The 26,722-nt window shown below is 42.2% G+C and overlaps 1 protein-coding gene across 2 annotated transcripts in view; it reads left to right on the forward strand.

Annotated features, from left to right (window-relative positions):
- Nucleotides 1-2,005: 2,005 nt before the first annotated feature.
- The window catches only part of itga8 (integrin, alpha 8), a 40,941-nt gene continuing 16,224 nt past the window's right edge, over nt 2,006-26,722 (forward strand). Inside the window, exons 1-15 of one of the 2 annotated variants that reach the window (XM_042425181.1) lie at nt 2,006-2,428; nt 2,784-2,914; nt 7,205-7,305; nt 7,428-7,551; nt 9,145-9,206; nt 9,675-9,720; nt 11,855-11,980; nt 12,147-12,191; nt 13,751-13,794; nt 15,332-15,388; nt 15,481-15,533; nt 15,628-15,833; nt 18,699-18,896; nt 23,422-23,467; nt 23,616-23,723. In XM_042425181.1, coding sequence (XP_042281115.1) covers nt 2,235-2,428; nt 2,784-2,914; nt 7,205-7,305; nt 7,428-7,551; nt 9,145-9,206; nt 9,675-9,720; nt 11,855-11,980; nt 12,147-12,191; nt 13,751-13,794; nt 15,332-15,388; nt 15,481-15,533; nt 15,628-15,833; nt 18,699-18,896; nt 23,422-23,467; nt 23,616-23,723 — 1,541 coding nt within the window. In that variant the 5' untranslated portion in view covers nt 2,006-2,234. Of the gene's footprint in view, nt 2,429-2,783; nt 2,915-5,292; nt 5,468-7,204; nt 7,306-7,427; nt 7,552-9,144; nt 9,207-9,674; nt 9,721-11,854; nt 11,981-12,146; nt 12,192-13,750; nt 13,795-15,331; nt 15,389-15,480; nt 15,534-15,627; nt 15,834-18,698; nt 18,897-23,421; nt 23,468-23,615; nt 23,724-26,722 lie in introns of those variants that run through there. The other variant, XM_042425182.1, reaches the window with a different exon arrangement.

The following is a 26,722-nucleotide window of genomic DNA, read 5'->3' on the forward strand; positions in this document are numbered from 1 at the left end:
CTCAAAGACATTGATGGTGAGTTAAGTACCTCTCTGTAAACACACAAAGATAAAGACTGTATGTTAATGTTTGCTCATCATAAATATTTACCAAAAGAAGAAACATTTTCATCACAGGCCATACAGTTTCTACACTGGCTTTTATAAGGCATCCTAAAACCACGGTATCACTTCTGATATATGACTACTGTTTTGTGGCAAGTGTTAGAGGAGAAGAACATGATACCACTAAATACTTGGCCCTGATTCAGGATGAGATCTTCAGTACTTAACTCAGCGTTAATGCATGTGTGTGTAATATGCACATAAAGATAATGCTTGTTCCTCTGTGCATCTGTGCACAGAAGTACTGTAGTATTGGCAGGGTGTGTGTCTAATGGAGAAATGATGCTGGCCTAACAGTCTGCTTAATAGTCTTATTATGAGATTGTAAAGAGAGACGGGGAACATGGGCACAGTGTGTAAAATATAAACCACTACTGTGTGTGTGTGTGTGCAGTAATTAATCTAAAATGACCTGCAGTAAATCTGTGATCTGCGCACTATGGCAGGCTGACAGGACGTAACCTGAACAGTATGTGAGTAAATGTGTGTTTTCTTGGAAATTTGGATATCTGTGAGAATTTTATTGGATGTAAGACAGCAGTGAAAATGATTACAGATGGAAATGCACACTGAAAAGACCAGCTACCTGGTGAATGGCATCACAACACAGCCGAATGTGGGGGAAAGAACAGGAACATGTCTGCTGCCTCATCGCTCCATCATCCTCACCATCTTTCTTCTTCCTCTGTAAGAAGAAAAAAACAGAACACATCTGTCTCTGCTCCTATGTGCTCATGTTTTGTAGAGCAGTTTTTTTTTCATCTGTTCATTTTAGATTTACATAGAAAAAGCTGAGAAAGAACAGACCCTCCTCATATACACACACATATACACGCTTGAATCACAAAAATGATCACAAAAATGTGTAGACAACCAAGTTTGAATAATTACATGAAACAATAAAGGAAGGGGCAAGATTACAGGATGGATTGATGGATGGAAATAGGCTCAAGGAGGACAACAGGGCAGGTAGAAGGCGTTGAGGTTTGAAACCTCTCCATCTGGCAGGTCAAGGTCGGGGTTCCTCTCATACACTTTGTCCAAAACTCTCTTACCTGGCTCTTATCAATTCTTGTGACAGAAAACATACTCCAGTGCCAGATCGTAGTACTGCTCCACTGCACTTCTACTACAATGTGAGGCAGGGGTGTTTAATTCAACGCTAATGTGCCCATAAAGCTGAGTTTAATTAAAACAAAACTCCCCATGCTGATAAACAGGTGATTATGAGTTTGCTTGGAAGTGGCATCTCTCTTCCTCAGAATGAGCTTTTGATAAGAAAAAAAAAAGTGTACTGAGCTAAATATGCATAATAAACTGCCTGGTCTGGCTTGTCTTTACGACCGTTTTTCATTGCAGGATATTAATTTCAGCAAGTATGTTACCTCGGAGGTTTGGTGAGGAAATCGCCTGGTGTTGAGTGAAATGGTGAGCAGGCCAAACTGTCTAAACTTGCACAGCTCAAGAGATTTCTCCTGTAAACCGACATAATAATTACTGACATAATTACAAGTGATTATTCTGGACGGAAGGAAACGCAGCCCTGTTTTAACCGTATGGTTGAACAAATAAAATGAATGTGGTGGTTTAATTTATGAAGTTAAGTTCTTTGCATTTGCGTGCGTACTCGCCAGGTATCTGCTTGTGCCATAGTGTGCAACCTAAAGACTATTTCTGGACTGATTTGAAACGGCGGTTGTAAATCTCATTTTAATATTATTTATTGTTTCAGGATGAAGTCCCCAATTCGCCACAGAAAATTTGTCTGTTCCATAAAAGGAGCGGTGACGCGCCAACCCCTTTGCGCTCTCAGATGTGGTCTGTGCCTTCTAGTGTGTATGTGTGTGTGTGTGTATGTGTGTGTGTCGTAGGGGGTAAAGTTTTGTGCAGAGGGCGGGGGCGCGTTTGTGTAGTCTTGTAGCGGAGGCTCTGGGCAGACCTGGTGGTTTCAGGGTGTCAGGAGAAGTATTTTTGGGGGGGAGCGCAGCAGAGCACAGTGGTCCAGTGACAGTTGGCGGACTTAACCCGGGACAACCTACCTCACCTGCACGGAGGAAACTCTCTCCCTCTCTCTCTCCCTGTCTTCCCTCTCAATTTTGGGAATAGTGCGCAGCTGGCTGCTCTTTGGGATGGAGCGTGCATGGGACTGTGTTTCCTCCGCTGGGATGTTTATTCTCGGGGTGCTGTCGGTGCTCTGGTCGGCGCCAACGGGAGTTTGGAGTTTTAACCTTTACGCAGAGCATCCTACTGTTTACCGGGGACCCGATGGAAGTTATTTCGGTTATTCTGTGGACTTCTACCAAGCTACCACCGACAGCAACACGTGAGTGGCAATATCATGACTGAGGTTTTCTCCTCAAGAGTTATGATCTAATGTCCTATCAACTGTACCTGTATAGTTTAATCTCCCCAGACTGTGAGAGAAACGATCTGAGCTGAATAAAATTGAATTCAGCTTAATATTTTGTAAGTTAAATTAAATGAGGCTTCATCTATGTAGCTGCACTGTATATCATACTGGGACGGGACAGAGGAAGCATGCATGACTCAGGTTACTGCTGCACAGAATTAAAACAGAAAGGATATGAATGAGCCAAACTGTGCATTGCCTTGCATATTGCATTATAAACTCTCCTGCATGTCTTGGGTTTACTTTATTTTTTGTTTTTGCCCACCAGGATCAGTGTGTTGGTGGGGGCTCCTAAAGCGAACACCTCCCAGCCCGGTATAGTGGAGGCTGGGGCCGTCTACTACTGCCCCTGGCCCGGACAGCCTGACAGCTGCAGACAGATACCTTTTGACAATTCCAGTGAGTTACCTGAAGGCTTTTTTATGTTGTTTTTTCATGTCAGTGACCAAAATTAATTCATGATTGTCCTGCTGGGGGCCCCACTGGGCATTGAGACCCCCTGTTGAAAGGATCTGTGTTTTTACAGGACATGGAAAGGAATAACTTTGCTCAACATTTTCATTGTTTTATGAGTTGTCATATGAGTATTTTAGTGAATTGCAGAGATGAAATTTAACAAGTGTTCAGGTCTAAAGTTAATCCTTTTAAAGCTAAATGTTACAACATTTGGAACCACTGAATTTCGTAACTGGTGTGTCTGGTATGTGTGTGTATATGAATTGGCACATGTGTTGTTGCATAAAAAAGAGAGATAAGACACATGGGTCTCATCAACTTCATCTAACAAAGAGGTGACTGTCGGGTTTGCTTGCTCCATCATGTTGATTATGGCTTTCAATATATTATCATCAATGGTAACGGTCCAAGCAGCCTTTGTTTTGTGCATCTAATGTCTCTGATGCACACTGTTCTGTATGAGTGGTGAGTGTGTGCGCAACAGGGAGAGAGGTAAAAAGAGGGAACAAGTGAGAAAGCGAGAGAGAGAGAGAGAGGGGAGGGGGGTAAACTGTATGCACATGGGAATTTAGTTCTTCGGAAGAAAGGGGGATTGGGTGAGGTCTGCTTTTTATTAGATCTTGAAAATTTATCCCTGTCTCCTTTCCCCTCCCCTTGTCTCTCTCTCTTTCTCCATCAGTCTCTCTCTCTCTCTCTCTTATTGCGAGGACTCCTATCATCTTATTGAGGACCCAAAAAAGAGTAATAGAGAAGGAAGTGACCTTTAGTCACTTATTTAGTGGAAGTGGCTTTGCTCTTCGTGGAAGCCCCCAAAATCAAACCCAAATCCGAGAAGCAACAATTTGGAAGAATTAATTTGTAGTTAGTTGTGTGGATGCACAAATCAAAAGCCATCACCAGCCATCATGTCTTAAATCCCGCTGTGTACTCATGTATAAATATGATTGGATAGATGATCGCATAATCAGCTGGTTGCCCATCAGCTAATTTATCAATGAGTCTCTGATACCGAAGCATGAATGAAACAGCTGATAGCCGATCAGCTGATGCAAATCAGTGTTCTGCCTCAACTGATTTGTGCTGAAAAGCGAGGCTCCATGCAGATTTTTTTTTTGGTCCTCCCTTAACTTAATTCTGGGTTACTTCTAACCAAGGGTTTAGTTTTAGCGTTAAGTGTTTAGGGGTTAATTTCAGGTTTTGAGGGACAGAGGAATAAACACAGAGAAGCAAATGTGTGTGTGTGTGTGTGTGTGTGTGTGTGTGTGTGTGTGTGTGTGTGTGTGTGTGTGTGTGTGTGTGTGTGTGTGTGTGTGTGTGTGCAGTCTTATGTGTGTATCTATTCACTAGAATGGGTGGATATATGCACAAGGTGATTGATGACAGTAGCCACGGTGGATATTTCTAGAGTTACAGCAGACCCATTATTACAGGTATAAACCAGACTAGGAGGCACACATGCGCACAATACACCATACAAAAAATCTGCATGAGTGGTGAACATCTGTGTGTACTGTACTGGTTATTATCCACACGTCAGCTTCACATGCGCCTGATTATGTGTGTGTGTACCTGTGTGTTTGCATGGCTTCAGTGACAAAAGGCAGACTTGTCAAGTCATGCCAGTGTAGTGGGGGGAGGTGGGGGTGGAGGCTGATATGGTGATAGTGCAACAGATTGGTGATAGGTTGTATGTCCATGATTTGAGTGGAGAAACCTGGTAAATTCAGCATACAACTCCACTGTTCTGGTGTGTAGCTGCATGAATCATGAAACAATGTAGAGAAATAAACCAGATTTCTTTTTAAATGCCTCTTTAATTTCCTCAGAGAAAGTCAATTGCATGCTCGCTCTAGTACTGCTCTTCTAACTCACGTAGCACCACACATCCACATGTGGTAGTGTGACACAATAGCCAGTCCTGTGCTGGTGGCCTCAAGCACTGGGCTGGACATGTGAATTAGAATATTCCCCGTTCACTGCCTTCATCCACAATTTTCCATAAATACAGGGATTAAAAAACTATTTCCTTTCAGTCATGACCCCATCATTCTGCTGATGGTAATGATGGGTTTCATTATAAGATGTACTAGAGAGCTTTCATTAGATATTAGAACCATTTGTATAAAAATGTAAGCATATACAATTCAAAATTATGTGGTCTATATATATGGCATATATGGCAGGAAAAAATGCATTCAGAAACAAATGAAAGATGAGTGACAAATACGGATAAATTCCTTGAACTCCCTCAGAGAAAATAATATTAACAGCAAAACACAAGAAGAGTACATCTTCACCAGGTGTGTACAGTCAAGATGGCGACGAAGATAACGAAAATGGGGATTTATTCAACTCGTATCATGCCTAACTTTAGTGGATCATAACATATTGGAGATGGAATCAATCTGCAGATGCTCTGGTTCAAGTTGTGACCAAACTACGGATGTCAGTTTTTGAGACACAACAAAGGCCAAAATGTGGCCTGCGACAGACTAGGTAAGCTTGTTTTTAGCCTAGCCAGTTGCTGGAAATACCTCTTGCTATGTTATAATGCATCGTATCGAAAAATGGTGAGGACTGCTGAAAAGACGAAAGTCCAAGCTTTACGATAGGCTCATAAGGAATGGTCATAGACTGTAAAAAAAAATAATGGACACAGTGACATCACCCATTGGTTTGTGGATTCCTGTTTTGAAGCTCTGAGTTCAAATTTTGACCATCACCATCTTGGATTTTGAAGCCAGAGGTGACAATATTTGGACGAGAGGGTGGAGCTGACCCTAACGCTATCTGCTAGCTTGGTTAGCACGGTGCATTTACAGTCTATGGTTAACTGTGATAATGCTAATGCTATTTTTTGCTACTGAAAAACAGGCGTAAAACTATTAAAACAAAATGTACTTACCGGAAAAACTAAACATCCACCTCCTTAGAGGGTCTTTTATTAAAACCAAATGCTGAACAAGACTTTTTTAGGCGACCGAAATGTTACAATTAACTTTCACAAACTGAAAACAAACTGAAATAACGACAGCTACGGCTATGGCTACGCCTACTCTGTGAATCTTGGGTTACGCCATGGTTATGTTACCTAACCAACGTTGTCATGCTAGCAACTTGTCAATCACAATGTAGCCATGCCCCAAAGCATATCCTGCTTTATCGTCTATTTTACTCTAAATGGAAACATAATTTACAAAATGAACATCATGATGTATTGAAGAAGACTTGAAACTAGCAATTGAGACCATAAACTCATTAGGAAAATGTTTACTGAGGTAATAAATCAAGTGGGAAGTAGAGTCATTTACTTCCACACAATCAGACTTCTTTTGGGGGCCAGTGAAGTCTGCCCCTGATGGCCATTAGAGAGAATATAGGTTTAAGTCACTTCCACATTGGCCTCACTTTTCCAGACCCGGAGTTACCCACTTGGGAATGGTCTTATAAAATATTGTGAATTACTGTAACCATGAGAGCTTCTTGAGCATATAGCCATAAATGTGCACAAAAAATATTAGGCTGATGGGTCCAGTAGTACGCGACATAAGCTGTGGACAGATACACACACGGATACATGCGCACACATATGGACATACACACACACACACACACACATAAAGATGCATAAAGGCAGGTGTGCACTTTATTAACTCCGCCAGGCGTAAGTCTGGAGGGGATCATGAGTTTGGGTGTGTGTGTGTGTGTGTGTGTGTGTGTGTGTGTATGCATGTGCTAAAGAAAAGTGTTTAATGAGGAGGGGTCTGCATGGTTCTAAAAAGACCCAGCTGGCCTTTAGTAACACTGGAAAATATCTACAAAGACACACATGCACACACACACACTCTCACCAAATATGAGACTTTATTGTTGAGTCGGCCGGAAAATGCTTTTAATGTGGATGAGTGTGTGTCTGTGTGTGTGAGCAAGTCTCTTAAGTGTTGTTACATTTTATGGGAAAAGCTTTAACCTAAAAAAAAAAACCTTCCAGTATCCTGACAAATGTCTGTTTCTGGGGGGCAAATGGTGTTTTGATGTTTGTTATAGCTCCGTTTTAAGACGTTGCTGTTTTGTTCTTGCTTATCAAGGACAAATGCTTTCCACCCACACAGGCCTGGATCCACATTACCACAGTCAATATCAGCTTTTACTGGCACCATTATGAAATGTCTATTTCATTCTCTTTTGTTTATGTGTTTGCCTCTTCCTCTCTCTGTTTGTCCTTCTCTCCAGATAACAGAATGATAAAGGTAAATGGCACCAGAGAGCCTCTGGAGTTTAAGTCACACCAGTGGTTTGGAGCATCGGTCAGGACACACAAAGGAAAAGTGGTGGTGAGTTGAATTCTAAAGGTATCACACAATTCTGCCCCCGTTCTTTTTTAAGGCTATTTTTAGATGCTGTTTGATTCAGTATTTTAAAAAAAATTCGAATCAGGGTTTAATTTGTTGTGCAGGCATGTGCTCCTCTTTACCACTGGCGGACAGTGAAGTTGAGTGGGGAGAAAGACCCTGTGGGGACCTGCTATGTGGCCGTCCAGAACTTCAGTGCCTACGCAGAGTACTCACCCTGCAGGACCAGTGAGTCACTCTGCAGCCTCGTCTCCGTCTGTCTCCATCTCTGTTTTACTGCCTTTCATCCTCCTTCCCTTCCTTTGTTTTCTTTTTCTCCCTCTACTGTTAGTATGGACTCAAATTAAGTTAGATTTTAGACTTTGTTTTGCCTTCAAAGACCGTGTCCTGATATTACTTCCATCAGTGTAATATGCCATAATACGGCATAAGATTTAAATACTGTGCATAGATTTTTATGTCAGCCAATAAACTGTAATGTCTATAGGTTGTGACATATTTCTCTCTGACATTTCTGCCTCTATCCCAATACAATAGAACTAAATTGAATTTGTTTCTCTCACGGCACTGAAAAATTTGCTTTAAAAGTTCAAACTGAAACATATCTTTCCAGAAACTGTGTCCATGTTATTTAGAAAGATCCAGAGAACTCACAGTGAACAGTTTTCATAGTAACTTTTCTCTACTGAAGGATTAGTCTGTGAGCAAATAAACCAAATTCAGTTTATCTCCATTGTATTCACAAGCAGCAGAAATCTCGAATGAAATTAAAAAAAGCTGTCTGCACTGCTGGGGAAGGTGGGAAAATTTGTATTTTTGTAATTTGGGTGAACTGACTGTGAGTAGATTGATTTCTTATGTTTTACAAGCTGCCACAGCAACAGGAAAGTAATCTGTCTCTCTGACAGTTTATCTGTTTCTTTCTCTAGCACTCTTTTTTTCTGTCATCACTACTGTAAATGGGATCCATGGGATTTTCCTGCCTGGCCCCCTAACCCTACCCCCCACCCAACCCCCACCCTACACATCTCCACATTTGCTTTATCTCCCACTTTCCTCCTGCGACCCTTCTCACCCTCTACAGTGATATGAGGCACCAGCTTAGTACGATAAGGAGAAATGGAGGCTATCAGGTGGCACATCATAAACAGCAGATCAAACACAGCCCTTATCGTCTGCTCCATCATCCGCTCTGCATAAAAATCCCTCACTGTTCACACACACACACACGCTTACTCTCCCTCTAGCCATTACTTGTTTAAAGATCTGTATTTTGTTGTTTATGCCAGTACTGACTAATCAAGACGAGTGTAATCACATTGTAAACTCAATTGTTCTCAAGGGGGAAATAATGCTGCAGTGTTTTTTATCACGTGTCTAAGTCAGTTTTTTCTGCGTTCATTAACTTTTTTGCTCTTTGTATCTACAACCACTCTGACTACATGCTATAACTCACACTCTGTTTATACATGCACGTGTGTAGTTACACATCATTAAGCTTCACCTCGGGGTGCCTCTGAAATGGAGAACAATTCATTGTGTGCACATGAGTTTTGTGTGTTCATGCACAGTTAGGTACAGTAATTTAAACAAAAACACACCTCTGTTGTTCTACATAATTATATAAACTATATAAAGTTTTTCTTCATTTTCTTCTTTTTTGTCGTAAAATTGATTCATCTGTAAGATGTAATGGTCTCTGCACTGTTAGCTGAGTACTTTGCTCTAGAAAACTTATTTTTTCCTAAATTTAAGACAATTTAAATGCTGGTTCTAATGTTTTAAAGACATGTTTCAGTGTGTGCTTTGTGTGGTTTTCAGATGACCCAGATCCAGAGGGACAGGGGTTCTGCCAGGCTGGCTTCAGTGTGGATTTCACCAAGGTAAAATCATAGCAACAATCGTACATTATCACTGAGACAACCCCCTGCACACATCATGTCCCCCTCTCAAAGTACAAGCAGAGAAGTTTCTTCAAACACAAGGCTCCCTTCAGAGATTTATAGATGTGGGGAAGATGAGAGCACGTTTGTCCCTAGAGGAGCCTCCACTCCCGATATGACCCATCGCCTCTTAACACAATAGACTAAACATGCTCAGATACACATTCTTTCACTGTATAGTCAATGTGAGCTTTGACCTCTGTCTCATGGTCCAACTCTACCCTCCTGTACAGGAAGCTGTCATTCTCCACAGGATGTCAACAGGCATGACAGCAGGAATCATATGTGTGCACACGCAGCCACACACATGTTACATATCCCTCTAGTCTCACACAAAAACTCACATGCGCAAATTCACTGACAAATTTCTTTCACATGACTGACCCTAACTAATTGTATTTATTCCAGGAAGGAACGTTGGTGGTGGGAGGACCTGGCAGCTTTTACTGGCAAGGTAACAGTGTGTAAAGCTTTGGTCAGTCTTGTGCAATGAGTTCATAGATGGGAAGGTGTTCAAATGAGAGAAAAGAATAGAGATGAGTTTAACAGTCAAAACAGCCCACATACACATACGTACCCTGAAACGCTTGCCAGATCTTCAGTTTCATCACTCGAGTCTTACTCAGGAGAAAGTGGAAAGAAAAGTCTCTCTTTCTCTTTCTTTGCCTCTTTTCATCTCCTTTTTTCCCTGCCTTGCTTCTTTACTTCATGTCTGTAACAGTGTAACAGGAAGTGGGTGTTTGGGCTCTGTAATGAGCTGATCGGGGGGTAATGGAGTGTGGAGGAACTGCCCCTCTGCCCCATGATAAAGCGCAGAGGGGCTTGGAAAAGCTTCAAGGGGAGGAAGAGGCACATGGGCAGGCTACAGGGTCGAGAAGGACAGAGGAAAGGTGGGGAGACTTTAAAGACTGATAAAGAAAGAAAGCAGGGAGGACAGTGGGAGTGATAGCGGATTGTTAAAGAGATGATAGAAACATGCTGCACCAGGGAGAGAGAAAGATGAGAAGTGAGGGAGTAAATTAAAGAGTCAGACACAGAAAGAAGAAAGATGGATCTTTGATAAAAGCGAGGTCAGTTGGCTTGCTGCATGTGCAGGGCTAGTCTAAGCAGAGGGATGAAGTGTCTTAATAGACGTAGACACAGCTAGAGTGTGTCAGGGTTCAGTTGTCGAAGTGAAGCGCTACTCCCCCGACTCCAGGTGTATGTGAGTTTGTGTGTGCGTCCCTATCTTTTCCCTCCTTTCCTCCTCACTTATCCTAATTTAGAGAAAACTTTGTTCTGCAGCTGTTTGTAAGGAGCAAGAACAGTTACTGTGCTTGCTCATGGAGGAATGTTGGGTCTCTGTAAATTAAAGAGTACGGTCAAGACCTGCTCTATGTGAAAAGTGCCCTGAGATAACTTCTGTTGTGATTGAAAATATAAATAAAATTGACTTGACTTGACTGGACTTGACTTGACTACTGATCAATTTCCTTTTTTCATAACCCATGATATGTCACTCTGCTGCACTTCATTTATTTAGAAAAGAAAGATGGAGCAAAAGAGAGGCCAGATAGAAACAGAGAAAGACATAAGTTTCTTAGCGATGTACAGTATATTTCAAAACTGCTACACATATTTTTATGACTCAGGGTTATTGTTTGGCAGTGGTTCTGTTGTTACATATGGTTAAATAATGAATGCTCCAGCATACAAGACCACATACAAGACAGGCATCACAGACAGCCTAATGGATGGCTCCCTCTCTCTGTGCCCTCAGCGTGGCAAGGCTGGCTGCCTCCAGTTAAAAGACTTCCTCCGAATGTTTATAAAAGCACTCAGCCCGGACTTTATGGCCTCTAATATACAACGATTATCTTCAGCCTTCAGCCTGAGTCATCATAAGAATCCCTTTTATATACAAAGACATTATCTCTGAGTGTAAAGGACACTTCAAATTAGCAGCAGTGACTTACACATCTGTGTAAACCTTTTGTAACCTGGTGTCTCATGAATCAAATAAAGGTTTTGTTAATGAGTTGATATAGTGATGTGTTATTCTGAGAGATAAACTCATAGCACAGTGTCAGAGGAGGAGGAGAGGGAGGGGTTGGCAGAGGAGCTGGAGGGAGGGTTAAGAGGGCACATTTTCCTCGCTGTCAGCACACACACGCACACACACATTAAGGAGGATTTATGAAAGGTTGAGGGCGGCCGTAGATAAAATCATTTGTTTGTTTGACCTCTTGTTCAACAGCAGGGAAAGGATGTTGTTTGTGTGTGCACACCTATAATTCACAATCCTCACTGCAGAGAAGACAGATGTTTTCTTGAGACTTTTTAAGGAAGGATTTTTTCTAGCTATTTCCCTGCTAACGATGTGTTTTAGCTTTCCTCGGGGGAAGACTTTCGATGTTTTGTCGGCTCTGTGCATCTCTCATGTAGCGTGGTCCAGCTCCAGCAGGTTTTCTGTAGCAGAGCGCAGCAGTGCTCCCTCCATGAGGCCCGAGCTGAAACCGCTGTCCCGCTGTCCAAGAACAGATGTGACTCTCTCACCCTGGTTGTTTGTTTTTCTCTATCTATCTATCTGTGTGTGTGCGTGTGTGCAGGTCAGGTGATGACAGCGGGGATAGCCGAGATACTGAACGGCTACTCTTTGAAGGCAGTGCTGAGACGAGTTCCAGGAGAGAAACACACAGTTGCTGCTGAAGACACACACGACGACAGTTACCTTGGTAACACATACACACACACACACACAAACACTCATACTCACAACCATGTTGACATAATCGTCACTAAACAATAATCATAACAATACATACATTGCACACACACAGAGCATTGTGTGCACAGTTAATGTCACCCATATGTCTTCATGTGCATCTGATTTCTCTTTAGGTTATTCTGTGGCAGTTGGAGAGTTTACAGGAGACTCTGAACAAGGTGAGAAAGCCAACAATTCATTACAACTAACCACATGCAGCACCAGAGGAATCCCTCATTGCACTAACAACATCAACAGCCACCGTGCAATGCCGTCTGAAACATACTGTGTGTCTGCAGTCTCTGTGCTCTCTGTACACTCTCAAGTCTGGACACCAGGAACACAACAAGGGGTTGAGCGATAACGAGTGGACAGCTGGGTGACAGTGTCTGGATCTGAACTCAGAGGCAGTAATGAGAACCGTCTCTGTATGTCTGGGTCACGACCCTGAAGGGACAGGACTTTGGGAAGCACTGATATTGGGATTTCCTCTCCGCCATTTTCGACTGATTAGAATGATTAGTGGCAGACTCCACAGACCTCTTCAGGTCTCGAGTGGGTCCAGAGTCTGTTCTGGATATGATATAATAGGTGGAAAGAGACACAGGCATGCCACTCAGCATCATGTTATTAAAAAAAACGTGCAGATGGGGAAAAGTGCCTTTGAGTTCATCTTTAAATCACTTGTCAACGGAGTACTCAAAGAATAACAGAAGGCCACAGTAAATTAATAAAAGTTATGATTATTAGAAAAGTACTGCATATCATTTTATTTTTGTTAGTTACCCTATATTCACACTGTAGTGAGTTGCCAGCAGTGTAGCATTTTGATTCACATCTCCTTGCAAGCTTCAACTGTGGCAACTGGGAAGCTCATTTTCAGTGGGACACATATATAACATGCCATCGCTTTGTCAATAACACAAGAGAAGAAACACAAGCAATTTGAACAAAAAGCAGCTCTTGTATTGAAGACAATGTGAGGAAAACAAAATTTTGCCCAACCACATCCTTTATAAACCATTTTTTATTGCTTTCTCTTCAAACAACCACTCTGTTCTGCTTCTTTGTCACAAGCACGACACCCCCATCACCCCATGTCATTTCATCCTTAAGAACTTCCATTCATAATTTCCTGTCTATCAGAGTCTCTCTGATAATCACCATTTAGTGGGATCTTTACGGGACAACCTTGCGTTTACATACCCCCATACCAACCCTGCAAAGGCCCTGAACCCCCTCGGGCACAACACATGTCAGAGAGTCTTAAAGCGAGCCTTAAGAGGTTACACATGCCAGTTGGTGTGTTGTGTTGTGGTACGAAGCTTGTTTGCGGTCTTGTTCCCCAAGCCCTCTTCAGACTGGAGAACTGGTCGTAACTGGAAGTTCTAAGTGAAGATGGAGCTGGGACGTACTGGTTTATAGGCTCGTGGTTGAGTCCGTTGGGAAGAGATTGAGGGCAGGAAGTAGGGGAACTCTGTCTTCTCTCTCTTGGTGGGTCCCTCAGATTGTCCCTACGTGTTCACGGCACCACACTCATCAATCAATACATGAGCAGAGCCTGAGCACCCAATCACTCAGTGTGTTCTCAGCAACGCTCGGCTGTTCTGACAGGGTGGGCTAGGTAGGGAATTTATGGGTTTGACAAACCTCTGTTGAGCCCCTTCTTTCTTTATAAGTCTTCCTCACACATACCCACATGCTAATTTGAGTCTTTCTTTGTTTTCATGTTTCCCAGAGCTGATAGCTGGAGTCCCAAGAGGAGCACAGAATTTTGGATATGTGAGTACGGACAGACAAACAAATCAAAAAAAAAAAAAAAGGCACACATGTTTGTTTGTTCATTCAGCAGCAACAGGGTGACAAATTCAAGTAAAAACCTGAATAAGTGAGGGGTCACAGATTGGTGAAAATGATGCAAATCATTTGACATGGCTTTCATGGTCACCAGTTCTGAACCCAACTGAACACCTACAGGAGATTAAGCAGCGCTCTCCACCATCATCATCAAAACACCAAATGAGGGAAAATCTTTTGGAATGTTCATCCCTCCTGTAGAGTTCCAGTAACTTGTAGAATTCGCAGATGCTTAAGAGTATTAAAGCTATTTGGGCAAATAGTGGTGATTCAACACCTTATTAGGACACATTATGTTGTTTTTTCCTTTAATTTGTCAACCATTTTTATGACTCATAAACCTGAAAACACTTTGTCAAAGTGAGAAAGAGAAAGTCTGAAAGTGCAGACACACAAGCACACGATATAGTCTGCTTGGTTCATCTGCTTTCAGTGTTTCATATAGGATTACAGCCTTTACTGTACGTAACACATCGATGTATGTATCAACACAGCTATGACAGATACAGTATGTGCCTCTATGCTAAACTGCAGTGTGTTCTCTTATGGGAACGTATCTCCGGGGCTGACTGTGTCAATCCTCCCTAATGACACACAGCTTCCGTTGCATGTGGAGGGCGGTGACCCCACCTAACCCCACTAACCCTTCTCCACACACACACAACCCCTAACCCTAACCTGCAGCGCAACCGCAGGACTCACCACAATGCGCACACACTCTGCAACAGTGTGTGTTTTATGTCTGGACATTGTAGCTGGTGCGAGAATGCTCCTTCCTGTACAGTCAGTGCACTGTATGTGTGATAGAGGAGGGGGCCTGTAGCTCACAGTAGGAGGAGTGTTGTAAGGGATGCAGGTAGGCCATGTTACAGGTCTGGCTCTGGAGTAGCCGTCAGGCCTGATCAGGTTTCTTTTGTGACCAATCTGACAACTCAGAGCACATGAAAGTTAACATTCAAGCTAGTGATTCAATATTTGTGTTTACACATCCTCATCTGTCTGTGTTCTCAAGTCTATCCCCATTTAGTGTGTCTTTGAAACATCTGTGATTGGGTCAACTTGTATCCTCCCGCATGTGTGCGTGCATGCATGCATGCGTGTGTACGTTTAGCCCCCGGCTGTCTCCATGTGGTTGTTATTTTAGGTCTTATGAAGGAATTCTCAGCCTCCCCCCTCCGTCTCTCCCCACGACCAGGGTTAGTATGGGGGGAAGGAGAGAAAGATGAGGGGGAAAATGGTAAAGGCACAAAGAGGATGATGGTGGGGGAGGGCAGGGAAAAGAAAGAGGTTTGAGTTGAATAAAAGCTTTTTTATGCGGTTTCTGACTTTTTCCCCGCATTCTTCATGTGCCTGGTTGTCAGACTGCTTGGCCATGTTTACTCCTGGTATGCTGTTAGGACAAAACCTGGTGTTTTATTAGTTGTGCTGTATTGTATCTAACAGTCTTATCTGCTTGTTTTAGGTGGCAATGATCAATTCCACCAATCTGACCTTCATTCAGAACTTCACAGGGGAACAGGTAGGAGCATCAACACATCCCTGTCACTCATGTTCTCATGCTCTCATGTTACTGATGTTAACACTCATGTTCCTTTCTTGTCTGTCCCTCAGATGGCCTCCTATTTTGGCTACTCAGTGGCTGTCACTGATCTGAATGGAGATGGGTAAGTAGAAAACCTCCCTGTCACTCTTTAGACATACACCCTTGCTGTGTCTCTTTCTGTCTCTGACCACTGAAACTGCATGTTGTGTCTTCAGGACGGACGACGTGCTGGTTGGAGCACCCCTCTACATGGAGAGAGAGATGGAGAGCAAGCCCAGGGAGGTGGGGAGGGTGTACCTGTACCTGCAGATGGCCCCACTCACTTTCTCCAAACCTGTCGCCCTCACCGGCACACACATCTTTGGACGCTTCGGCACAGCAATAGCACCCCTGGGAGACGTCAACCAGGATGGATACAATGGTATGCTGAGAGGGGTGAAGGAAAAGATTGGAAAAGAAAAGATTAAACAAAAATTGAGCCAGGCGAAAGTAATCTGATCAACAAAAATATGCAAGATGAGAGAGACAACAGAGAGAAAAAGAGAAGGGAAAAGATATGAAGATAAAGGAAAATTAACAAAATCCTTTCATATATTTTGTGGCAGTGCATGAACCTCTTTCCACTGCACTATACCAGACCTTGTGTCCATCCATATGCAGCTGTTTTTTTCAGGTTGTGCGCAATGACAGACAATGACAGACAAATCTTTTTCTGTGTTTCCTGTACTGTGTGGACTGTTTTGTCTCTGTTTTGTCTCTGAAATCCCATCAGATGCTCCTGGTTGAGAAAACCTAAAGCTCTTCAGCCAATCAGGAAGTGCGGCGATGAAAGGTTGTCTGTGTGAACTTGTTTCCTCCTGTGATGATCAGGGTTAAAACCATGTGTATGTGTGCGTGTGTATGTGTGTGCGTTGGAGTTATTTTTAACTCTCCAGATGTGCCCTGAGATAAAATCATCTGGGAGTTTCTGTCCTGCAGCCCAGAGTTCATTCCTCTTCTATGTGTTTGTTTTATCCTCACATTGATTGGACAAAGACACACATGCACACACACACACGCACACACACACACACACGCAAACCATGCAGCCTGCAGCCCAAATGCTCCATAGAACTCAGGCCTGCAGACTGCTGCCTTAAAAATGAATGAATGGATACACATCTGGTCCTCGTATGGCATCAATCCCACTGATTTATGCTTTATTTATTCATGGACAGCGTGTGTTAATGTGTGTCCCACCCTGTTAAACCCTTTAACCATCGGATCAATAACTAGTGGATCAATACTAAAGCTTTCTCTGGCCAAAAACATAAATCACATCAGGCTGTCTGTCAGGATGTGACAGTCTCTGAGGGGTGGTGATGTAGCCTGAGAGTAGATGGAGCCTCTCTGTGACAAGCAGAGACTTGTTGAGAGTTAATCTAATGAGGACACGTCCATGTCTGTGCATGATTTCATTATTCGACATTACATTATAGAGTCACCATGGAAACGTTGTGATCGGGGTTTTCAGCAGCTTCTCTTTGCTAATGTCAAACCGCTGTGTGCGAGTATACCTGTGCCCCTTTTTGCGTCTGTGCATAATCATTGGCAGATCCCTTTTCTCTCTGCGATGACACTGAGCCTCTTCCTCCTCCCTTAGCAGAGAACTCATCACTCTGTTTCCAAATTATTCATAAAAGCATAACCATACCCTCTCATCTCCATGGTGTTGAGTGTCAGCTATTGAAACCTTACAATTTAGTTAATTTAATTTGCCATGTGGTTCTCTTGGTTTTTTTTATTTTATCAACCAACACTGGTGTTCTGTCACCATTGCTTGAGTGTCAGTTTGTTTCTGTCTGTGAGTAAAAGTCTCTTATAGTGTTGATCTCGGTGATCACAGTGGGTGTTCCACAGTGTGCTGTGGATATCTGCGTTGTGTGAGATGCTGTTGAGCAATGCCCATGAGTGACTTTCACATTATTTGAGGACATTTTTAAGTGAGATGTTTGTTCTTTTTACACAGCTATTCTGCTATGTACACATACCCACACATAGACATACAGAGTCACACACACACACAGGCTCATATATACACTTGCATACACACATGGTTGCATTTATCTTCTCTACCCCACAATCTGCTTCATGTGGAACTAGTTGTTTAGGCTGAGAGAGAGGGGGTCCGGAGACAAACAGGATGTCTAGAGGTGTTTGGACAGTACAGTACTGAAGGATACTGTTGTGTAGGACAGTGCAAATAGGCATGGATGTTAAGAGGTTAACAGATATTTTCATTGTATAGTGAAACAACGACTTTTCAGATCAGGACAGGTGCTTGCAGTATGCTACTGTTATATATTTGTGTTTTCTTTGTGTGGGTGCTCTGTTGTTCCACTACTAAATATGCTTATAGCCTTTTTGCCAAGATGTGAAGATCGATACCACAATTGTTTTTAGACTGGAAGCAAGGGGAAACAGCTAACCTGGCTCTGTCTAAAGTTTTTTTAAAAAAGGACCTTTAGATATTATTGTCATGTTAATATCTTGTTTGTTTAATCCGTACACAAACAGGAATGGTCTGAGTTTATGGGGAGTTGCCGAAACAAGTTTTGTTTCCTTTTCAGAATGTGTCTCTCATTCTGTTTAGGGCTTTGGTTAGGTTATTGTTAGGCATCACAGAGGAAACTGATTGGGATCGGGGATAAGTCCGGGCTCAGGTTAAGGTAAGACTAAACACGAATTGATGGGGAGACAAACTTCGACAGAACAGTGACTTCCTTAGGATGCTGGTCGACTAGCTGTTTCCTCCTGCTCCCAGTCTTTATACTAAGCTAAGCTAAATGGCTGTAGCTTCATATTTAACATACAAACATGAGAGTGATCTTGATGTTCACATCTCGCTCTGGGTAACAAAGCAAATAAGCATATTTGCCAAAATGCACAATTCCTTTAAGACACAAATTTGTTGCTAGACTGCCCTGTAACTTTTTGCCACTTGCTATTATAACGTGAGATTTAACCAAACGTTGCCCATGTGGAGCACAATACTGAGTGACCAAGAATTAGAGCAATGACCTAAATAGTGCCCAAAAGATGGAGAGAGTACATAGTTAAACGAGTGGAAATTCAAGAAAAAAGTAATTGACCATGTTGACATGGTCCCCCTGTGCAGGTAAAGGAAGGTCAAGCTCTTTTTCTTCTTCTGTCTTCCCCTCTACCTGTATGTTTTCCTTTGCTTCTGCCTCAGAGGGGCCTTAACCTTGCTGATGTCTAAACCATGCACATATGTGTCATCCCTCAGACGTGGCGGTGGGCTGTCCATTCGGAGGAGAGGAGCGTGGAGGCAGAGTATTGATCTTTAATGGTAACAGAGACGTAGCCACGCAAGGCCTGACGCTGAGCCAAGAGCTGAGAGCAGCCTGGACCCCTAGTGGCAGCTTGCCTGGATATGGATTTACTCTTAGAGGAGGCCAAGACCTGGACAACAATCAGTACCCTGGTAAACACTCACACTCAAGTCAATCCTTCTTTATTCATCTGTGATTTCAGCTCAACTCCCCACGTTATAATCAAATTTTTTCCTCTGACTCGCATTCCTTCACTTCTCCACTTTCCTTCCAGCTCCTCTCATTACAGCCTCCCTCTTCTTCATTCTTGACCTTTCATCGTCCTCCCCTTTGCACTCCTCCACTACCATCCCCATGTTCTCCTGTACTTGCTTTCCTCCTCTTCTCTGGTAAAGTCATCAGTCAGTTGAAGGGGGTATAGGGATGAGTGCCGATGGACTACTGCCGCATCCATTCTTCAGGGATTTACAGTACTCAAGGAGGAGAGTAAACATAAGATTGAGAGAAAGAAAGAAGTATAATAATACATTATCCTCATGTTCAGTCTGCCAGACATTCGAGCCTCATCCCATATTCCTAAAACCATGAGCAGACAAAGCAGTATTCAATCAAATTACATGCAGCAACTCCCTACTTTATGTGCTACCTACTTACTTTACCAGACACCTTAACCTTTTGATGTCACAGGATTTCAGAATCTGAAATACAACTGAGGATTTTTTATATGAGTGTGAAGCCATTTATACACACACACACACACACACACACACACACACACACACACGCACACACACACACACACACACACACACATATTAAGTTCTGAAAAAACCCATTTGAAACAAAGCAGGTCTGTTAAGCCACTGTTTTACTACTTTATTTTCTCCCCAATTTGGAACCACTCTGCTCTCAGAATTACTCTAGTTTTGTGCTTCCACAGATTAGGCTGAAACAGAGAATTTGTTTAGTTTTATCTTTTCTTTTCTTTTCTTTTCTTTTCTTTTCTTTTCTTTTCTTTTCTTTTCTTTTCTTTTCTTTTCTTTTCTTTTCTTTTCTTTTCTTTTATTCGCTCCCACTTCCTTTCCCTTTTTCTTTTTCATTCTGCTATAATAACATATTTCTTCACTCCACAAACAGGATATCAAGGGAAATACACACACATAAATACACACAGGTTCACATGTGTGGCTTGTGATCAGTTTCACTGGCAGCGAGAGAGTGTGTGTTGAGTGTGTGCCAGGCTCCAGGTCAAAGCTAGACCCTTTGCAGACCCACTGCAAATCAGAGATCCTGAATTAAAAACACTATACAGTAAATACACACACAGGGGCTACAGGTTGAGTTGAAACTCAGGCTGGCGGAGGCCCTTTGGGAGGAGGAAGTAGAGTAGAAACTCTGGGTGGCAGAACTTCCAGCCAACACACACACAGACACACACCGTGTACTGTATAAACACGCGCACAAACGTGCTGCGCACTGCTTGTGTCGTCTGTCATTAGAGAGTTGGCCGACGGAAGTGAGACGCACACACATGGTGTGTCGTTAGCGGGGTAGTAAAGTCACACTGTTCAAAGGAGCCAGAGATGTTTGATCAGCCTTATGAGAGGACTGAACAGGCGTCTGGGAGGCCTGCTAGAGCTGCCATATGCTCCCATCAGCGTTAAACGTCATTACTCTACTGCAGGAACACAAAGAGAAGGAGGGAGGATGATTAAGCGCCGCTTTTAGCTTCACTGGACTTTTTCCTCTAAAGATTATGTGATATATTTGTGTTTTTATACCATAGTTTACAGTGGGAAACTAAAGAAGTATGCAAAAAATGAAAAAAACAGGCAGTGCAGGAACTAAAATGACACACACACTTAAGGTCTACTGTTCAGAATTAAGCTTAATTAAACTACGACATACCAAATAAGCAGCACCGAGTTCATGTTTCACTGATGCTGAAGCCTGAAGTTAAGGTTAGGGTCAGCTGTATATCGGAAGAGGGTCAGATTCCCTCAGGGTGCATTTTAGGTGCAGGCAAGGGATCAAAGGTCAAAAACTGACAACGTTTTGCCTGTCAATCACACCAGCTTGCTGAGAGTTACAGAGAGACATGTCAGGGTCGTCGATTTTGATGTGTGTGATGGTGAGGGGTCATTAGGTCAGTCATTTGGTTGGTAAGTAGGTGTCAAATTTATGACTGGGCTCCATGCCTACTCGTACTCATACTGGATTTATTTTGTCTTTTTTCAGCCCACAATCTCAGAAAAAGTCGACCAGATTTGTATCGTTTTCTTGTCTTTAAGCAATACTTTTTCATACATTTATGGTGAAATTTTCTTCAGATTCTTATTCTTCAGAAGTTTCGTTAAGTTCCCCCAAATGACCAAAATACACCTTTAAGTAAAACATGTTACATTTGGCAATTCTGAGAAAATCCTGCCCAATTTGGAATGGCCAAGTACTCATTTCCTGCATTGTGAAAATATACTGTTTTCTTTTTTTGTTTTGTCTATGTATAAATGCTAGAAAGTTATTGAATAGCCCTAAAATCCCACACGGAGTCCAAAGAATGAAGAAATCTTCCATTTCTGTCTTAAAACCTCCTCCTTTTCCACTGAGCGCCATTGACCTTTGACATTCCGTGGAGGCCAGTCCCCTGCAGCCTAACAAGCAGCCAGGGCAGGCAGCCAGTGACAGCTTGACAGTCTGTCTAAACTCTGGATGGAGGCCGTGTTTTCACAGCCCAAGACGGACACCATCAGCTAGAGCAGCTCAGTTACAGAGAGTATACCTGCACGTAGACCAGTCATCACTGAGTGAAGTGTACGTGCTGTGTGTCAGCCCGTTGGTGTGTGTGTCTGCATGTACGCACACACAAACTTCAAATCAACAGTGGCAGGCACGCTTTCCTGTGTGTAAGGAAATGGGATTGACATAGAAAGGAAAGTGGGCCGTTATTTGATTTAGCCCTCGGTGCAGCCATGCGTGCACACACACTAACACACACTTAACCCCCAAAGGTGCCCTATCCTCAAATCAGACTCATGTCATGCAGTAGTTTTGTGAGTTGGGATAAGGAGGACAGACAACCACTGTATCCAATATGTATACCTACTTATGGCAGGAGTGGAGTTAGATTTCCAGGTTACACAACTCCAACAGCGAGATGGACAAAGGAATTTGGAAAGGGAGTGAGGTGGTCCCTCTGTGTCTCTCTCTCCATCTGTTGAAAACACACCTTGCTTCTAATGGCTTTCACAGATTGCGGTTTAAAGGCCAAGTGCACAATCCTCTGCCCTCCTTTTTTTACCTATCCTATTCCCCCCTCCTCTTTCTCATGCACTCTTTTTTTCCCCTTCTCCATACCTCTCCAACTGCCCCACAAAAGCCACATCTTGAGGTCCTTTCTCGTCGCAGGCTTTCCGATACAGTATGCACACACACAGCCACACATAGCGACATAGAGCACCCTGGGGGGAAGAGGGACAGGGCCTAAATGTTTAATGTTGTGGTTTCAGGGGGACTCACTGACTGCAGCCAAAGGCAGAAACAGATGTGCCTCTCTCAGATTCAATTAGTCCCCTTCTTCTCAAATACACGGGAGAGGAAAGACACACCAAATGACAAGCAAAGTCTACAAGAGTACACTTCCACTAGCTAGGTCCGGTATCCTCCTGCAGCAGGTTACCGCAGCATTTTCCACTGGTTGCTCCTTCTAGTGCTGGAATTATTAGTTGATTAATCACTCAGTTAACTGACAGAAAATGATTTGATAGTAATTCAAAACATTCACTGGTTCCAACTTCTTAAATGTGATGCTTTTCTGAGATATAAGTCAGAAGAAAACAAGCAATTTGAAGAATTGTGATGGGCATTTTTCACTATTTTCTAATATTTTATAGACCAAACAATTAATCAGTTAATTTTATAAATAAAGAGCATATTAATTCATAATGAAAATAGTTATTAGGTGCCTCTCCCTGAGCAGCATGAGGTTAGTCCATCTTTTTTAGGATCTCATAACTTAGTTTGGCTGCATCTGGCAGTGGTGGCTTTTATCCATTAAGTGCCTCTCTACAGTTTCAGATTGTTTTAATCAGCACTTGTATATGTGCATGTGTGTGTCTGTGCCTTTGTCTATGCGCGGCTTTCGTTGGTATGTGTCCCCCAACCACAGCCATAAAATACGAGCTCTATTGGGAGCCAATTAAAAGTGTGCGTTCATCACAAAACCCATGAAAACAAATAGAAATCACATATAGATGAGATCTGTTGCTGCTTACAATTAGGAGCTGTTGCTATGCTATGCAGGCTGTTGAGAAACTTTGTTGTTTAGCTGGAATGCAGCGTGGGGTCCCTGTCTCATGGCAGCATACACACACATGTATGAATGCACAATGAACAAATCAACGCATGTTCTGTTTATGAATTTAGTCTGAAGCGGGTCATGTGTGAAAGGAAAAGAAAGGAAAAGCTTAGTTATATCAGAATGTTCATGCAATATCACTGTGTGCATGCATGTGTGTGTGTGTGTCTGTGTGTATGTGTGTGTGTGTGTGTGTGTGTGTTAAACGTGAGAAGTCTGTGTTTGATGAAGATTGCTGGAGACCTTGAAATCAGTCCCATCTGTGGCATTCTTTGAAGCTCTCTGTTTCCCGTCTCTCCCTCTTTCTCTCTCTCTCTCTGCAGATCTGATCGTGGGGGCTTTTGGTGCAAGCGAGGTGTCTGTGTACAGGTAAGAATGTACAAGGTGTTCTGTGTTTGTCAAATGCTTTTTAAGCTTGTTTCTCGAAACTGTGAAACTCCATTTCCTGAAACTCCATGATACTCCCAAGTTCTTTTACCTACATTAAATTGTGTTATGTATGTGTGTTTGCGTGTAGGGCCCGATCTGTAGTGTCTGTGGAAGCTGCAATGGTCCTGACTCCCAGAATCCTCAACCCCGATGACCGACAGTGTCACCTGCCACAGACAGATATCATGGTTACCTGGTAAGAACAGCATGCTTAGATACTCTCAGTTCCATACTAAATATTAACACTATACAGTGTTCAACATATACCAGACGTTCCCATTACATAAATCTGTGCTTGGGCTGGTTAATCCTTACCTGTGTACAAATCAAAACCAATATGGCCTGCACTCTCACAAGGATTAGGATGGCAAAAAGGCTTTTTAACAATGGAAGAGCTGATTACTGTGAATGCAAGTCAAAGGATGTGACTAAAAGATGTGGGAAGCAGCGGTCTTGGTTAATGTATTTGCTCCTGAATTACTTATTATTAATTTAATTGGATATTTTCTATACTCTTTTGTAGAGTGTGACAGTTGTCTTAGGTTTTTGTTAACATTTATTGTTATAATAATGTTTTAATGCTGCCTTCTTGGCCAGGTCTATCTTGAAAATAAGATTTCAATCTCAACACCTGGTTAAATGAAGGGAAATAAAAAAAAGATCAAATGTACTTATCTTGTTAGTATAATCTTTTTCTCCATTTAGTGTCCAAGAAATGATACATAGCTTATGATACAAAACATTAACCAGCTGACAAATGCTTTGGAACACTGCTGACAATTAAACAAGCAAAATGTTTTCCCAACAAATTTATACTTTTGTTTTCTGAGATGTTCCTCCTGCTCTCCACCACAGTCCACAACTTGTTGTAATTTTTTCCAGCTGTGTGTAGCTCCACTCCAGTTTGGTATTGCATTGTGGGACAATAGCGACCATCAACGTCACCACACTCAAAAAATGAGCAAAAATGAAAAGTGACATCTTAATTTTTTATACTTAATTTAATCCTTTTTCTAGTGTAAACGCTCTACATACTCAGTTGTAATTCACTTGTAGTATGGAACATCGAAACTATCCCAGTGTGTGTGTGCAGGTGAATAAATGATTAATGAGCTCCACTGCTGCAATAAGCCCCAGATTTGTACCAGAAATCCTACTGCTTATACTGTATCATAAAATGGTATGCAGTATAGAGTATACACAATCACAAATCACACATGCTCTGACAGATGTGACAAATATTTCACCCCTGTACTCTAGACGTCTGCCATCAGCCAAGGTCTGTGTGTCTGTGTGTCTAATGCAATAATTTAACTGCACACTGAAAAAGCATACCATACTCATATAACCTGGAAATACAGATTTATGGGACTCTGCAATTAATTTTAAACTGTATAATTCTATTTTGATTATATTATTGTTTCTGCGGGTAGCATACTCGCTTTGAACAATCTGGGGGTGAGTTTAGTCGAGGAGAACGAGTGTAAAAGCTCCTGCTGCTTCGCCACAGTCTATTGTTGGTCCTAACTTATTGGGGCTGGAGCCGCTGTAGGACTCTTTGGACCAGAGAAGTGTGTTCGACTAGTTGCCATTACGGTGTCTGTGTGTGTGTAGTGGTGTGTGAGTGTTGGCAGCGGCTGAAAAGGGAATGGGGTTTGGATTAGATTGACTAAAAGCCCTAAACTGTGGAATTCTGTCAAAACAAAACTCAGCTTATTCAAATAAACCGCCATAAAGTTTTGGTCGGAGGTATGGAATCGGATAGGCCATAGGACACACAAGATACACTCATGCAGAGAGTCAAACAGCAGCTCGCAGAATTAAGGGATGTTTTAGGGGTGAAGATTTTGGACATTGCAGTTGTTTCTCTGCAGTGAGAGAGGAAGGAAGCCCCAGTTTGTGCCTCTCGTGTATTACAACATTCAAGTCACAAGGCTAAGCCTCTGATTTTCTGCGATCTTTGAAAAAGGGGGTTGTTTAACAACACTTTTCTTAATTCCCAGAATCCTCAGACACTTTTAACCATCTGGATGAAAAAAAATATTCTGTCCGTTGTATGATGAAAAAAAGATTTATAACCATCTTTCCAAGATGCAACTGTATTTCCTGATCCAGACAAAGAGATTAGCCCAGAAATTACATATTTCCTTGCTGAATTTGTATAAAATGAATCAAAATTAAACATTTTATTATCAATTATACTGGTATGTGTTGAAGTTTTCCAATATTTTACGTAGCTACATAGCTTTAGCGTCTCCCAGCTCATTCTTTTTGGCTCACAACTTTAAGGTTCTGCTTTAGTCTCACTGCTCTCATAGTCATTTTTGGCCACAGAGGGCTGTTTTTTAGTAAAAAAAAAAAAAAAAATCTGTGAAAATTGACTCTATGCTGCCCACGCAAACAGAAGACAGATAAAGTGAACACGGGGGAGCATTTAGCAGCTAAAGAACCAGACATTTCCCTGGCGGAAACAGAAGTAAAAGGAGAGTGAATATTGGACTTAAAGTCATCAGTTGGCCAGAAACATGACTTCAACTGAATGCCAATGTTGCTCTTTACCTACTGTATGTGGAAACAGGCAACTGTATGCTAACATGTCTGCCATAAAAGGCAATAAGAAAATCAGAAGCCCTGTGATTTGAATGTAATGATAATACATAAAAGGGAGGATGAAGGAGTGGAGGAAAAGGAGGGACAGCTACTTAATGACCAGTCTTAAATTGAACGTTCTTTCTCATTAAGTGGATCCAGGGTTGTGAAGGAAGGGATGTATATGTGTGTATATTTGCAAGGAGGGTTAGCGAGTAGTGTGTAGGGTGGTGGAGCACAGATGCATTTAAAGGAAAATTACACAAAATAATGACTAACCAAGCACCAGCGCTGTTGTCAGTAAAATGGGGGTCATTTCCGTGCTGCATACATTTAAGTTTGACGCACAGTGCTTATTAGAGTCACACTTGAGCACACCCATCCAAAAATACGAAACACACATGCTTACATGCAACACATATTAAACACGCATGAAACCACCTGGAGAATTCAAAATGACTTAGGGTAGCAATTTTTAAAATAGAAACCTGCACTTTATCACACACACACCCTCCCCTACACACACACACACATATATATAAACTCACATCTGCATCACACTCATTTAATGCAGGGAAACTAGCTCATCATTACTGTGTCATCTAA

The sequence above is a fragment of the Thunnus maccoyii genome, chromosome 10 (genome assembly GCF_910596095.1).
Source record: "Thunnus maccoyii chromosome 10, fThuMac1.1, whole genome shotgun sequence".
NCBI classification, from domain to species: Eukaryota; Metazoa; Chordata; class Actinopteri; order Scombriformes; family Scombridae; genus Thunnus; species Thunnus maccoyii.